Source organism: Diplotaxodon limnothrissa, linkage group LG12, assembly GCF_057381915.1.
Source record: "Diplotaxodon limnothrissa isolate DT_005_m linkage group LG12, D_limnothrissa_male_GT1.1, whole genome shotgun sequence".
NCBI classification, from domain to species: Eukaryota; Metazoa; Chordata; class Actinopteri; order Cichliformes; family Cichlidae; genus Diplotaxodon; species Diplotaxodon limnothrissa.
In genome coordinates, this window is record NC_140607.1 from 30,551,297 (window position 1) to 30,566,958 (window position 15,662).

Consider the following 15,662-nt stretch of genomic DNA (forward strand, 5'->3'; position numbering starts at 1 on the left):
CCTCGATTGAGGAATAAAATGCATCAGTTTCAAATCAGCTGCTGTGGTTCTACAGTGGCATATATTGGATGCAATGGCAAACTTAACTTTCAAATCTAACTTCCTAACTCAATCACAGTTGCTGTCTCTATGTTTTTATGTTTTATTTTTTAAAGCTGGGACTAAGCGATGTGTGTTACACCCTTGACAGTGTTTCTACTTCTATTGCAAGGCTACTGGAGGTTCCCCAAAATTGGTGTATTTGTATTTGCTTTCCCTCTTGGGTCAGTGTGCCAGATATCCTCTTTTCACTTTCAACAACCCATTGCCACACACAGACACACACTCATGCTACTGGGCAAAATAAATAATATAATATGAATGCATATATAACACAAACAGGTTCTCCAGGTGCTAAAGAATGAGGGATTAAGAGAATCAATGAGACTGCAAACAAGATTTTTATCTCAACTGACCATTCTAGAAGCTAAATTGCTTAATTGATAGCTAAATAGATAAACAGGGGGGGAAATGTCAATCATCTCCCCTAATCAGCTCTGAGACTCCAGATGTGCCAAACAAGTTACACACTAGTGTGAGTCCAGCAAGTGCGTCTCACAAGACACTGACTGCTGCCAAAAGAGTATCTTTATATCTGGGTTTATAGGCTAGTCCAGTCTATGTAACTGGCTACACGCAGATAGATGTTCGGCTCTATGAAGTATTTAAAGGGCTGTTTTATAAGAGATTGTGATTGTTTCTGTGTTTTTTGTCTAACATCTTTCCTCTGCTTATCAAATTTACTTTTCTATAGTACACTTAAAATATAATTCATTGGTTACATAAAAAACAATACGAAGTACTATTACCTATAAACTCTGTATACAGTATAAGAATGCTGTGGCTGGATAACTGAAAGGAATGGGGTGCCAGCACATTAACCAACCACCACTATAAGAACTGTGTCTTGCTAAGTGCAAGAAAATAACAGTTAGTTGAATAAATAAATGAATTAATTAAGTTGTATTATTACTTTTTTCTTTTTCGAGAATACACGACACCACAGCAGTTTGCTACTCAGTCATCTAATTAGATAAATATTACGATGGATTTTAATGAGCACTGTCAATGAAATTGTCAAATTATGTATTTCTCATACAAAATAACCAATAACCTTATTAAACCACAATGAAAGTAGTGAAATTATGCAATGGCTAGCTTTTCAAGGGTGTTACATCAAAGGAATAACAGTAAGTGATGGTTTGATGATTAATTACCCGCTGAAGAAAGTAATCCATCATTCTACATGTTACCTTACTTTCATGTTACTCCATAAAATGACCTGAAACCAGAGGTGGGACCAAGTCATTGTTTTGCAAGTCTCAAGTAAGTCTCAAGTCTTTATCCTCAAGTCTCAAGTCAAGTCTCAAGTAATGTCAGGCAAGTCAGAGTCGAGTCTCAAGTCACTGGTGTAAAAGTCCGAGTCAAGTCACAAGTCTGAAACTTTGAATTTCAAGTCCTTTCGAGTCTTTAAAAAAAAAAAACAACGAAAAAATAATGTTGCAGTTATGCTAAATGTAAATATTAGACCATGTAATTTTAAAATCTGTGTTTTTCTCAACACATGACAAAATAGTTAACTTGGAAAATATACACAAATTGTGAAATTGCACCTCTTTAAAATGCAGCTCAATTAAACCTAGCTCCAAGAATAGTTTTCACCGACAGTTCTGAGATAAGCTGCATGTTATTCTTGGATGCGGTTGTAGGACCGGCTTTAAAATCGCATGACAAAAATATCATACACATTAAAAAAACTGTATCACCAACGTAGCCTGGACAACATTTGCTAGTTAGATGAAGTCAGCTATCTCATCGTAGCATATTTATATGCATATTTATAATCATACGGTTCTTGGAGTGAGTGCATACACTCATGAAGTTTAGTAACTTCAGGTCACTGCAACAAGCCCAGGTACAGTTTACCGACGGATGGGTGCAGGACCTTGAAATGCACCGTGTAGAAAGTAAAGACCATCGTACGTATCATAAGTTTACCAGTCTCACAAATCGTCGTCATAAATACACATTCGTTAACCGTTTATTAATAGGACCTTTGAGCTCAACGGTAATTAATTAGTAGTGGAAATAATTTCTGGTAGCATCACAGAAATGTAGCAGTGACAATAATACTGTATGCTGTAATCGTACTGGGCAATTAGTGATACAAAAAACCTGTTTTATCCTGTGAATAAAAGTATATGTTTTTGTCAGTGTACCATAATAACAGAGGCGAAACGCAATATTGTGTCAGGACAATTCACTATTTATGCACAATAAATAAAGGAGCATAGCGCGACAATTTCTGTTCAGCGCCAGACTTGCTTGTAACCTATATCACCAGTTATGTTATGAAAGTGACGTATTAACTACTAAAAAACACTGACCTTTGTGTAAATGCTTGGAGCAGACTAACCTGTGAGCTGGAGGGTTCTGGGACGTTATATTTGACCTTTGAATGGCTGCAATCCAGGCCACCCGTCGCCTCTTTGTTACTTCGGAAACATGGCTCGAACAATTTCTCTTCAACGAGGTAATCCGATAACAACCGATCTCTTTACCCGTCGGCTTCCCATGGCTGTCATGCGACCGGCTATTGCAGTTAATAATACAACGGCTTCTTGTGTTTCTTTTTATCGCTGTATAACTGATTTTAATTGAAAGCCTGCGTGCGCTAGTACCGCTTGCCACGAGTTCCCAGAATCCTTTGCGGTTCTACCCGTGAATGACGTCACATTTTCAATCTCTATATAATATGCATGTTAAATTTTGTATTTGGGGTAAAATATCAAGTCTTTTCAAGTAAACCGGTTCAAGTCCAATTCAAGTCCCAAGTCATTGGTGTAAAAGTCCAAGTCAAGTCACAAGTCTTAGAACATTTTTTCAAGTCAAGTCTAAAGTCATAAAATTAATGACTCGAGTCTGACTCGAGTCCAAGTCATGTGACTCGAGTCCACACCTCTGCCTGAAACACATTGTCACATAATTACCAGTTAACTACATAAATCTGAAGCTACAGTTCAATACACCAAAACATATTTCTATCACAATGACTACACGCATACGATCTATATTTTAGTGTTTACATGTGAACAAAAAGCCAACAACACAAAACGAAGATGAAAACCAGCCGATTTTGTGGCACAACCATCTCTAGGATTGTTTTCAGAGGTCAGAAGAGAATGGTGAGAAAGCTTCAAGCTAAGTTGGTAGCAATAACTCAGATGGCCATTTTTCTATCCTGGATAAGCAGAAGGGCTTCTCTGAACTTGTTCATCCTTGGAGAAGACCAGACCAGTTGCCATTTCTGTAAGATAAAAACAGGAAACTGAGGCTATAGTTTCCAAAGCCTTATCAAAATTGGACATTAAAAGATTTGGAAAATGGAAAAGGTGTCACAGATTAATACAGCAAAATAAAACCAGTACCGGTACCAAAAAAGAAGATTTATTCATAACACATGGGAAAAGACCCATGGAAACTGAGTTAACGATAAAAACAATTTTAAAATACTAACAATAAAACCCCTGAAAACTATACATCTCACACCCGAGCCTCAACTCTCGTGCCCCAGTACCACACAACTCACGGACCAGCCCATTGGTTAGGGACCGCTGATTTAAATGCAACAGACTACCTGTGAATTTCTGTTGACCATGTCCTTCCCTTTATGACCACAGTATATCCTTTTTAAACTGATGCATTGTCATGAACTTTGTGGAAAACACCATGTTACCCCAACATCTTGAATACAGTGGCCAAGATGGCCATTTTGCCTAATCATGTTTTATGTATGGCTAGCGACTGGCAACATATGTAGTATCTCATAGGCAGAGGAGAAGACAACTTATATATAATGTTTGTCTGCTGTGGAGGTGAATTTTAATTCACATCTGCACCTTCAGACTTAAGATATGAAGGATCAGCCCTATGTTTTATCATCGGAGAAGGGGTCCCCTGAACTGAAAAGGTGAAAAGAGAATAGTGTTGGAATAAAATATCATCCTCTTACTCCTTATATCAAGCCTCATCACAGGTCAGGGCAGTAAAAACAAGAAAATGTGCAAAAAACAACTTATTTATTCCAAATATTACTGCAAATATTTATTGTCATCAGATGAGATATGCATCTCTTCCATCTCTGGACAGCTGACAAGGAGGCAGCTAAACAAGAACAGCTCAGATACCCTCTGAGAAACAGTTTACATTCTCACATCAGGTGAGAGTTTATTTGCTAAGGGTCTGAGTCCAACAATATTAGATTAACTTCAAAGAAAGTTTTACTACCCAACAGCTAACAGAGGCTAACAGCAGCACCTGCTGACAGAAAAGTTCAGTTCAACAACTCACCTGAGTATCATTGTCCTTTGACAGAACTGAGTTTCACTGACTCATCTACTCGTATCTGACTCATTTGACAATGTTTTACAGCCTCCTCCAGAGTAAAAAGACGCAGACACATATTGACAGCTGATGTAAACAGCGAACTGACAGCCTGCAATCGCAGTCAGAGTTGTTTGTCCTACAGTGGCCAGAGATATGTACTTGAGTATGGAGGGTAGGAAAACAGTCGAATGACTAAAGATTATTACTAGTATTATTGTAATTAAAGTTCAATTGCATTTTTTTGAACAAAAGTATTTTTTTTTTTGGTATTTTTTTTTTCATACAACCTACAGCTCCATCTATTCATGCATCCACTGAAGAAACGAATTTCCAACGCTGGAATAAATGAATCATTCTTCTGGTCACTAAACCAGAGCTTGTGACCACAGGTGAGGGTAGGAACCTGATGGGTAAATTAACAGCTCAGCTTTAATACTTGGCTTTTTACGTGGCTCTTTTTGCCATAACAGGTTGGTACTGTGGATGGTATACCAGTGAGCCCCTCAATACAATATGATACTTTAATTTAGGGCCCATGGCAAACAGTAAATGTATAAATAGTTCACTTTATGAAAAGTGTATAGGCAAAATTGAGTATTTTTTAATTTTCCCTTAGGGCAAGTTTGTATGTTTGAAAAGCAATAATAATAAAAGCGATGATGTGGCATCATTAGGAACAAACTTATTGAAAATGTCATAAAACTGTAATGATTAAAAAAATGTGAGATATGACAAAAAATCAATTAAATTAAATTCAGTTTTATTTATACAGCGCCAAATCACAAGAACAGTTGCCTCAAGGTACTATATTGCAAGGTAAAGATCCTACATAATACAGTGAAAACAGAGAAAACCCCAAAAATTATATGACCACCTATAAGCAAGCACTTGAGAAGGAAGAACTCCCTTTTGACAAAAACCTCCAGTAGAACCAGGCGCAGGGAGTGACAGCCATCTGTCGTGAACGGTTGGAGTGAGGGAAGGAAGACAGCACAAAGACAAGAACCAGAACCAGAGATTAAAAATAACTAATAATATAAAGAGGTGTATAAACACAGAGTTATTGAAAAAGGTGATTGAAGAAGATACACTAAGTGCATCATGGGAATCTTGAACCTGCATATTTGTTTAATATGCTCATTGAAGGACATATCCTGGTCAAAAATGACTCCAAGATTATCCTCACAGTGTTACTGGAGGCCAGAGTAGTCCCATCTAGAATAAGCATCTAGTTAGATACCATGTAACTACGATTTTTAGACCGAGCATCAAAAACCTCAGTTTTATCTGAATTTAGAAGCAGGAAATTAGAGGTCAACCACATCCTTATGTCTTTAACACATTCCTGTAGTTTAACTAATTTGTGTGTGTTATCTGGCTTCATGGATAGATAAAGTTGGGTTTCATCTGCAGAGCAGTGAAAATTTATGCTATGCCTTCTAATGATACTATGTAAAGTATAGTATATTGGTAAAACATGTATAATGTAAACAGAATTGGTCCTAGCACAGAACCCTGTGGAACACCATAACTAGCCTTATTGTGTGAAGAGGACTCTCTAATCGCTGAAATAAAATATCGTCCACAGTATGGAACGCTGCACTAACGTCAAGCAGGAGAAGTCCACTGTCAGAGGTCATAAGAAGATCATTTATAACCTTCACTAAAGCTGTTTCTGTACTGTGATGGGCTCTGAAACCTGACTGATTAGCTCAAGAACAGTGCATAGACAGCTTCATCGAATGGGTTTCCTTGGCCGAGTAGCTGAATCCAAGCCTATATTACCAAGCGCAACACAAAGTGTCAGATGACATTCTCTGAAATGAAAAATCATGCTTCTCTAGCAATCCAATGGAAAAGTCTCGGTTTGGCAGTTGCCAGGAGAATGGCACTATGCAACTGCATTTTGCCAAGTGTAAAGTTTAGTGGAGGGGGAATAAAGGCGTGGGGTTGTTTTTAAAGAGTTCAGCTCAGCCCTTTAGTTCCAGTGAAAGTAAGCATACCAAGACATTTTGGATATTTTCAAACTTTATGGCAACAGTTTGGGATGCCCCCTTCCTGTTCTAATTTAAGTGTGCATCAGTCCACAAAACTCTCAAATGGACTTCTGGAAGAAAGGTCAAAGATTCCCATAAACACACTCCTAAACCTTGTGGAAGGCCTTACCAAAAGAACTGAAACTACCACCCCACCCCACTAGGGTAGGGTGACATCTTATTAAACCTTATGGATTAGGAATGGGATATCATTTAAGTTCACATGTGTGTGAAATCAGATGAGCAAATACGTCAGGCAACACAGTGTACCTCTATAAACCAGCTACTGAAGCTATCTGTAGGATGGGAGATAAAGCTGGCAAAATGAGCAAGAGCCCATTTGTGGGGCTTTCATCTTGTGTAAATGCCACACTTAATTATATGTCTTTTCATTTCTATTTTGCACAGAAGTACAGGTTTACCAAAGTCAAGCAGTTTGTAACCTGCGCGTGACCATGGTTGTAAGGCAGTTTGCAAATGAAGGTCAGATGACATATTTTGACCCATTCGAACAACCTTGACCCATTGTATCAGTAACAGGAATAACACCTGAAGGTCACTACTGCCTGCAGGAAAGTGTGAACTCCTGCAGTGGTTTTTGTTTGCTTAGTTTTGAGTGTTGGAGAACAATGTACTGGTGTGTGTATGTGTGAAAGTGTCTGCGTATGCGTATGCACTAGAGGACAGTGTTATATTGTTTTGGAGCCTTGTGGTTGGGACAGAGCTAACACCTGAATGAACCTGTCACTGCAGACACATTGCTTTTTCAGCTCCAGCGATTACACTGCACCCAAACACACTGAACAATTTTTGGGTGGTGCTTTGTACATGTGTGTATGTGTAAGCGTGTGTGTGAAACAGGGAGAGGAGTGTGTTACTTGTGCACTGGCTGTGTGCAAGTGTCTGTGAGTGTGAGAGAGACAGGAATAGATAGCAAGAGTGACAGAGCGTTGTGTCTCAGAGTGTACATGTCTAAACTACTGCTGTGTGTTGGGTTTCACCCAGGAAAATATGAAATAGGGCTACTACTGTGTCCTTCGGGGTTTAATAATGAGTCATTTTGAGGAATATACACATGAACATGCATACATAGGGGATGGTAGACAATGGCAGTATTCAAAAATTCAAAGACATCAAAACCTTAATTCAAGTGAAAAACAGAGGATTGCTCCTGAATATTTCATATGCAGAAAACACTAATGGAATTGGACTTGATAGTTAAGAGGATGTTTCAAGTCCAAAGATATTGATATCATTACCTCATGCTGCATTTATATCATATTGGAGGAACAGTATTAGATTTACACATCAACATCTACCCATCCATCAGTCACTTCCTCAGTGCTTGTCCAGGGTTGTAGGGATCAGTTCTCATAAGGTGAGAGGTGAGCTACACCAAGAAAGGTCTGTTGCATAAATCTAGTCAGTTAGTATTAATTTTTAGACAGTATGTGGCATGGTGGTTAGCACTGGTATCTTACAGCAGAAAGGTTTTGGGGGGGTTTCTGTTTTTTGCTGTGTCTGCATGGATTTTCTCCAGTACTCCAGCTTCCTCCCATAGTCCAAAGACATGCAGTTGGTGGAATTAGTTAACTGGTGATTGTAAAGTGTCTGTCGGTGTAACTGGTTGTCTGTTTCTGCGTTAGCCATGCAACAAACTGGTGACCTGTCTAGTGTATACCCCACCTCTCCCATTATGTTAGCTTGGATAGGCTCTGTCAACAGTGAGTTGCATAAGTGGAAGATGATGCATAGAAGGATTGTGGAAAACACCAACATCAATTTAGCGGAAAAGCATATAGCACTGTGCAAAAGTCTTTAGCCACTCCTCACTTCTTTATATGTGGTAGGAAAATGAGAAATAGGTGCAGCAAGCTATTACAACTTCTGCAAAAATAAATAGGCTTCTGATGAAGCTTCAGTGAACAATAGACAGATCAACTGAAGAGCCAGATGCATCTCTTAAATCCTGTGTCAGGTATAGCCTTCGACTGAAAATCAGTGAAAAAACAGCTAGTTTCCAGAAAAAGCCTTTGAAAGACCTTCAGAACACCTGAAGAATTAATACTCAAGACCATTTTAAACAATTACAAGAATGTCAGGCTTCTTGGAAGGAAAATACATGTAATGGGTTATAGTAGTACAGGATCTTTTTTTTTTTTTTCTTTTTGCGCCCGTCCCGTTTGGCTCTTTTGCCATCAGAATTGTTGTCTAAAGGCAAAGAAAGATGCCCAACGGATTTACTTTACCAAATTGACCATCCCGGCCTTGCCGTAATGGTCCATTTGATTCACCTTTTATTGTTTATTTTATTTTCACTTACTGAATACGGGACAGACTTGACTGGGGGAAAGAAGGGGAGAAAGAAAGAGGGAAAGAGAAACAGCTGAGAAGAGGGACGGGGGAGAAGGGCAAAAGACAAAAACCAACAGAATGAGCAGGAAAAAAAAAAAATGCATATATCAATCACCTGGATCACCTGCTGAGAAAGAAAAAAGAAAACAAGCAGAAGAGAACAAGAGTAATATAATAAACAACATCACAATGATATATGGGAATATGACAGTAAATACTAAATATTAAACATTATTGTGCAGCACATAAGATCAACAGAACACAGTGTGCTTTGAGGTAGGAGCCAAAAAGGGTGTAGTTTGTGGGTGTGATCACCCGTGTGTACACCTGTGAGCATGGACGCGCTTGTTTTTTTTTTTTTTTAAAAGGTTCCTTCATGTAATGATCTGCTAGAGGGTGTGGGGGGGCCACAGCCCCATCCTCCAGGGCATGAAGCAGGTATGGAGGAGATCAAAACTCCAGACATCCAGAGGCCCCCAGAACACAAGAGACCAAGGAAGACCAACAGAGGGGCAGCCGCGCCACTGTCCCAGAAAGAGCTGAGGAGAGTCCCAGATGAGGGCTCACTCAGCAGCCGCGGAGCAGAAGCCAGGGGGAGTTGCAGTGACGCGCCCGTGAGCTCCGCCGGCAGCCAGCCGTGCCTGAGTGACCGAGCCCCAGGCCGAGAGGCCGGGGGCACCCCACCTCCGAAGTGTAGTACAGGATCTAAGGCTAAAACAGAGTTTGAAAGTCAATATTTCAAATGAAAACCAGGCTTCTTGAAGAACATCTGGAGCTCTTCTTTGGATGGTCACTGCATTTTGTGCCGAGATGATCTGACACCGCTTTAGTAATGTTGAGGTCTAGGCTCTGAGAATTATAGTCCATGATGGATAGTGTTCCACTTTGTCGTTTTTTTTTTTTCTATCCAGGTATGCTTTCAATGCATTGGTAATATATTTAGGATCATCATCATGCTGAAAAATGAAACCATTACCAATCAGACGTTTTCCAGATGAAATCCCATGGTGGATTAAAATCTGACAGTACTTTTCTGTTTTCATAATTCCATCAGTTTTTACAAAATCCCCAACGCCACTGGTTGAGATGCAACCTCAAACCATGACAGAACTTTGAGCGTGTTTTACAGATATCTGTAGAAACTCACCATTGTGCAGTTCTTCTGATCTCCTACATAAATACTAATATATACAAAAAAGGTGAGTAAAAGTAAATCAGAAATTCCAATTTTCATTCAACATTCCATAAGGCCTGTTGCCACTGATTTTCTGTTCAGCACTTCTGTAACTGGGCATACCTCAGCTTTTTCTCCATGTTTCTCTTAATGGTTTAATTGAGAACTTTACTGATGAGGCTTCAGCAAGCAGTAGACAGATTAAGTGAAGGGACAGATGCATCTCTCAAGTCCTTGTCAGGCATAGCATTGGACTGAAAATCTGTGAAAAATCTGTGAAAGACCTTCAGAATGCCTAAAAAACTACTGCTCAACACCATCAAGTCAGGCTTCTTGGAAGCAGATTTCATGTAATGGCTTACACATGGTTTGCATGCAGGATAAGTTAAAAGCAGGATGAGTAATAAATAAAATTGTCCTGTTTCTAGACTATATGGTTCACTATATAGCAACTTTACTGTACAGACTTAGTACTAAGAAAGAAACCATTTTAGCTGTACTATGATGTTGTGTTAGGCTTGTTAAGAGACAAAGTAAGGCGGACAGATTTGCAGAGATAGATGAAACAAAAGCAGGTCAAGGGGAGCTGACACCCATCAGCTTTCTCTCCTTAATCTATCAGTGTAACACATCTCTTGCCCCATCTCCCTAGACACAATGACATGCCAGATATCACAGGCCCTCAGCAATTGGCTTTGTCATGGCCTTTAACCCATGCGGATCTGTGTGTGTGTGTGTGTGTGTGTGTGTGTGTGTGTGTGTGTGTGTGTGTGTGTGTGTGTGTGTGTGTGTGTAGTAGATGGTACTTTAAAACACAAGCTCAAAAATTAATTTACAGCTGCTCTTTCTTTGTAATGTTCCACTAGCCACTGAACACATGTAAATCTGTGCTTGTGTTTGTGTGTTTGCTGAGGTTGGGTGTTAATAAAGACGAGAAACAGAGAATCCTTAAAAATAGAATTAGACATATAGCCACACAGAGAGTTTTCAGTTGTTAAAATGTAGATGAAATATCAGTTATTATCCTGTGAAATCATTGGCTCTGGTGTATTGCAAATGTTATCTCCAAAATGCAACCCAGGAAACCTTTTCTGTTCTACTTGCTATGAACCGTAAAGTGGGTATCTGTGACTTCTATCTCGATGCAGAAATTTACACACATATTACAGGTAGCTTTTCTATTTAATACAGGATATGTTTCTTTTGCTCTGTGTGTGACATCTTAAAGTGGGAAAAACACAGCATTTTATGACACTTTTGTTGTAGATTTTTTTTGTCGTTCATTTATCCCAACTCTGACCACAGTGTTCACTACTGACACTGACTTTCAGACACCACACTCTATTTCAAAGCTGGCTGAAGTCTAGAAGAAGAAGAAGATGCAAAGAATTTGTGTGGTGACAAATGATAGAATGGTCTGTAATTCACAGTAGCAGCAGGTAGAATCAGGATGTCTGACAGGCAAGGAAGCAAAGCAGGTAATGACAGTCTGAAAAGTTATAAGGGCATGATGTGCTGCAGGAATCCAAGTTGTCAAAATGACAGACACATTTCTGTGGATACAAATGAGGACATGAATCGGGATGTATGTGAAGAGAAGATTTCTTAAGTTGCAGTAGTTTCCCAGGTAGAAAGTTTTAAGTGAATCAGTTACTGATGCGCGCAATACCAAAAGTTTATTAATGGTTAGGTTAATCGGGTAAACTTTTTACATCAGTTTGTTCTCATCTCAAAGAGCAATTTAATACCACATTTTCAGATACCTAATGCTACACACTATTATGCAGTTGGGGCCCTGTGGCATTGGTACTGACATGCTATCTATGGCAATGTCAGCCACCAGGAGCCACGGTATCAATATTAGAGAGCCACAAATCTGTATTAGGAGGTTGAAGAGGTGTTAGTGACATATACTGGGAGTTCATTTTCTTTCTTTCTTTTTTTTGCAAAGTTGTTCAATTTTTCACCTTTTTCAACCTAAATTGTTCTTTTTTTTCTTACTTTTTAGGTTTAAGCCCTGCAAACTACTTGTTGAGGTTTAGCACAACAACATGTTTTAGGTTAAAACACACACGCCTCCACAGCAATAACTGTGATGATTGGCAAATAATGATTTAGGGGTTACAGACCCCTCCCTTAGCTCTGGGGCACATAAACCAAAGGACACCTTGTGCATAAATGAGCCACACCAGCAGCTGTGATAAACAGTGCTAAGCGATGATGTGGGAATTAGAAAAGGCTTGTCCGTCAAGGCAGTTATCCAAAGGGTGTACATTAAATATGCAGTTTTACTTTAAACAGTAGGATCTCGAGCAAGTTTGTAAAACCTGCTCAGCTAAGATGTGTACCCCATAATGAGGTTCTGTTCTGATATGATATGGAGTTTCTGATAATGACATTGCTTTGTATTAAACACTGTTTTTCTTTGTTCCTTAAAACATTTGGTCATTATCATTTTGTGGTAGTGGTAGTAGTGTTTGTTCAGTGTCAGGAATTGTGACTGGCTCAAGGGTACCCATTCTGAATATTTTAAAGAACAAATAAATTATTCTACCATATAAAAATAATAACTGTAATCTACGTATTATATTGGTCTCCACTGCCTTTGTGTTAGTATGTTAGTGATGTCTAAATCCATAGAGCATCCTATAAAGACAGCAAATATTTCTAATATCTCTAACATCTCTAACCACTGTTTGTCTTTGCAGTTTAGAAAGTCCTTCCTATGAGGTGATGCAGCTCGACTTTGAGGTGGATAACGTGATTAACCTGGTGCCAACCCAGACTCTACACTGGAGCGTTGAATACCCAGCTGGCACACAGACAACTTCCAGGCAAACAGAGAAAGTTTCACACCTCTATATCAGCAGCGCCGACATACAGGGCATCGTACCACTGGCTGAGGTAAGGGATGATTTGATAGATGAGTACAGATATAGATATCTATGAGCATACATATTGACATTCCCAGCAGCACACACTTGTTACATTTGCTGGAATAGACTTAATTTTTCCCTCCATTTCCCTCCTCCTTCTAACCTTCTTGCTGACACCCCCAGCCACCTCCTTCCTCTAGGGTGATCAAAGCTGGAAAGGTCAACTTGTTTACCCCCTCCTGTTGCTACAAGCCTCCCGGTCTCTCTCTCTCACTCTCTCTCTCTCCCACCTTCTTAGACAGACACACAGCAGTTTTTTTTCCTCACAGGTTTCAAAATAATAAGCAGCCTCACAAGCAGTCATGCAGATTGACAGACTGACATAGAGTCACTCACACAGACCTTGTAATAACAATCATTGCCTAAAATTCACAGATGCCCTTACTTTCACTTCCCTATTGTATCCTGTAGGTGTCCTTCCTTGTAATAATTAAATACAAAGGCTGCCCTTTATACATATGTAAATTGAGTTCAGTTCAGTTTTGTTTATATAATGCCAAATCACAACAACATTCACCTCAAGGCACTTTCTATTCTAAGGTGAAGACCCTTCAATAATACAGAGGAAACTCTAAAAAATCTAAAGCACATGGCGACAGTGGGAAGGAAAAACAACCCTTTAACAGGAAAAAATATCTGGCATCTGCCTGATGCCTTTATTGGTGTTTATTGGACTGATGGTCCTCTGCCATGACCATTTGGAGTTGAGGGGAAAACCTTCCATGTTCTTAGACTTTAAAAAGCACTGACATTAGCAACAAGTCTTCAGAACAAAACCAAAGGATTAAAAATAGGCATTTATTTATTTATTATACACTTGGAAAATGAGAGGAAATAATCTAATGCTAATAACATATTGGCACTGTAAATTAGCTGTAGTGGGCAGCAGGCCATACTAGGCAGCAAATTTGAAAGATCATAGCAAATGTTACACAAATACTTTAATTAAACTCTTAATTAAACCTTTTATGGGGTCCAGTCAAAAACGGCCAAGCACTATTCCATTCATCCATCCATCTTCTTTTGCTTATTTGCATATCTTTTGATATGCAAGCCTATCCCAGCTTGCATAGGGTGCGATGCAGGGTATAGCCTGGAGAGGTCGCCAGTTAATCTCAGGGCCAGCACTAATTGATGCATCCATCCATTTTATTTTGCTTATCTAAATCAGGGTCGTGGGCCATGAAGCCTGTCCCAGCTGCTATGCAAGAGCCAGTGTGGTTCCAGCACTAATTCAAATTCTGTTAAATAATATGATATGTTTAATTTACATTTAATTAGAATTTTTTAACTTTTGTTGTTTTTTTTTTGTTGTTTTTTTGTTGCTTGCATTATTTATTTGAGTCTTCGTTGAGTTCTTTGAGATTTATAAGTACAAGGAAATGAACAAAAATAGTTACAGTGTATAAAACATATCTATTTGGAGAAGTAAAACAAATTTCACCGTAAATGAGTAAAATGATCTTTTACTCTTTAGTACTGTAGATTTGGTGCATACAGAGAGAGACAGAGAGAGAAAGAAAAAGACTCATAAAGTTAAATTTAAAACTGTCTGCCTGCAACATTTCTATTAAGACAAAATATCCCTATTACAACATACACTGGAAAGCCCAAACAGCTATGGCTAAAGCAACCAAGAACCCTTAGGCTAAAAAGCGAGGCGGGGAATGCTTTTCAAAATGCTCCTAGTTCCATTACCACTGAGGTAGAGCTAATCTGCCCTGATAGCCCTCCTTCAAACAGCAAAGCCCTAGTGACAAAACCCAATTTTGTTCAGGTCTCTGCACCCCCTGTCTTTTTCACACACTGCAAAAAGCAAGCTTGAAACCATCATTTCGAATAGCAGGGCTGTTGGGATTTTGCTTTGCTCAGTGTGAATGGAACGTCAGGATGAGCTACAGCTTCTGACACTCTACACTTTATAACATAACCGAAGATTTATTATTATTATTAGAGTTATTATTAGAGTGATGGATATTTACTTATATGAAATTTACATTAAACATAAATGACATTACTACATGTTTTATTACAAAAAGAGTCAATATTTCTATTGGATAATACAAGGCTTCCTTTTTGGGTTGGGTTTTTTTTGCCCCCGATTGTATCATAATAAATATATATAATTTAGAATTCATTCATGTATATAATTCATATATAATTCAGCTTTTGTGAACATAAATTAGGTGTTGTGGGAATGAAAAGCAAAATTATTTTATGCCTTTATAATGTGTTATAAGTGCAAAACTGCAAAAGTTGGTCATTTTAGTTGATTGCTGGGTTGTTGCTATACGCAACATAATGATGGCATAATGACTGACATGGGTGTACAAATGTTTGGTTCAGTTCATTTTAAAAAACATGATTTGTATTTATAGCCATATTTTTTATGGTGGTCCTATCATTATTATTATTGTGAATATAAAAACTATACTGTATACTGCAGCAAAAAATGTAACTTTTTTTTTAAAATCTGATAAATAAATGCTTTAAATGACTAAATTATTAGAGAATTCTACATTAAAAAAAATCCTTGGAAGGTTATAAAATGGAAACACACAATTGTCTGGTGTTTAGTTAGGGTCATTTAATCTCAAATTAGCCAAATTAGCTCCGAACATTGAGCACCTGAAAACAACCCATTCTTTTACAAATGTTTGTACTACCAGTCTGCATCCCAAGGTTTTTGGTGCGTTTATACATTTGTGGTCGTGGACGTGATTGGAACGTCTGAAT

General features: G+C 38.5%; 1 protein-coding gene across 2 annotated transcripts in view; it reads left to right on the top strand.

Moving 5' to 3' along the window:
* LOC146621593 (transmembrane protein 132C) overlaps positions 1 to 15,662 on the top strand; it is a 301,943-nt gene that overhangs the window by 205,952 nt on the left and 80,329 nt on the right. For both annotated transcript variants that reach the window (XM_085367471.1, XM_085367472.1), the window contains exon 5: positions 12,699 to 12,894. In XM_085367471.1, the coding sequence (XP_085223597.1) occupies positions 12,699 to 12,894 (196 nt within the window). The remainder of the gene's footprint in view (positions 1 to 12,698; positions 12,895 to 15,662) is intronic.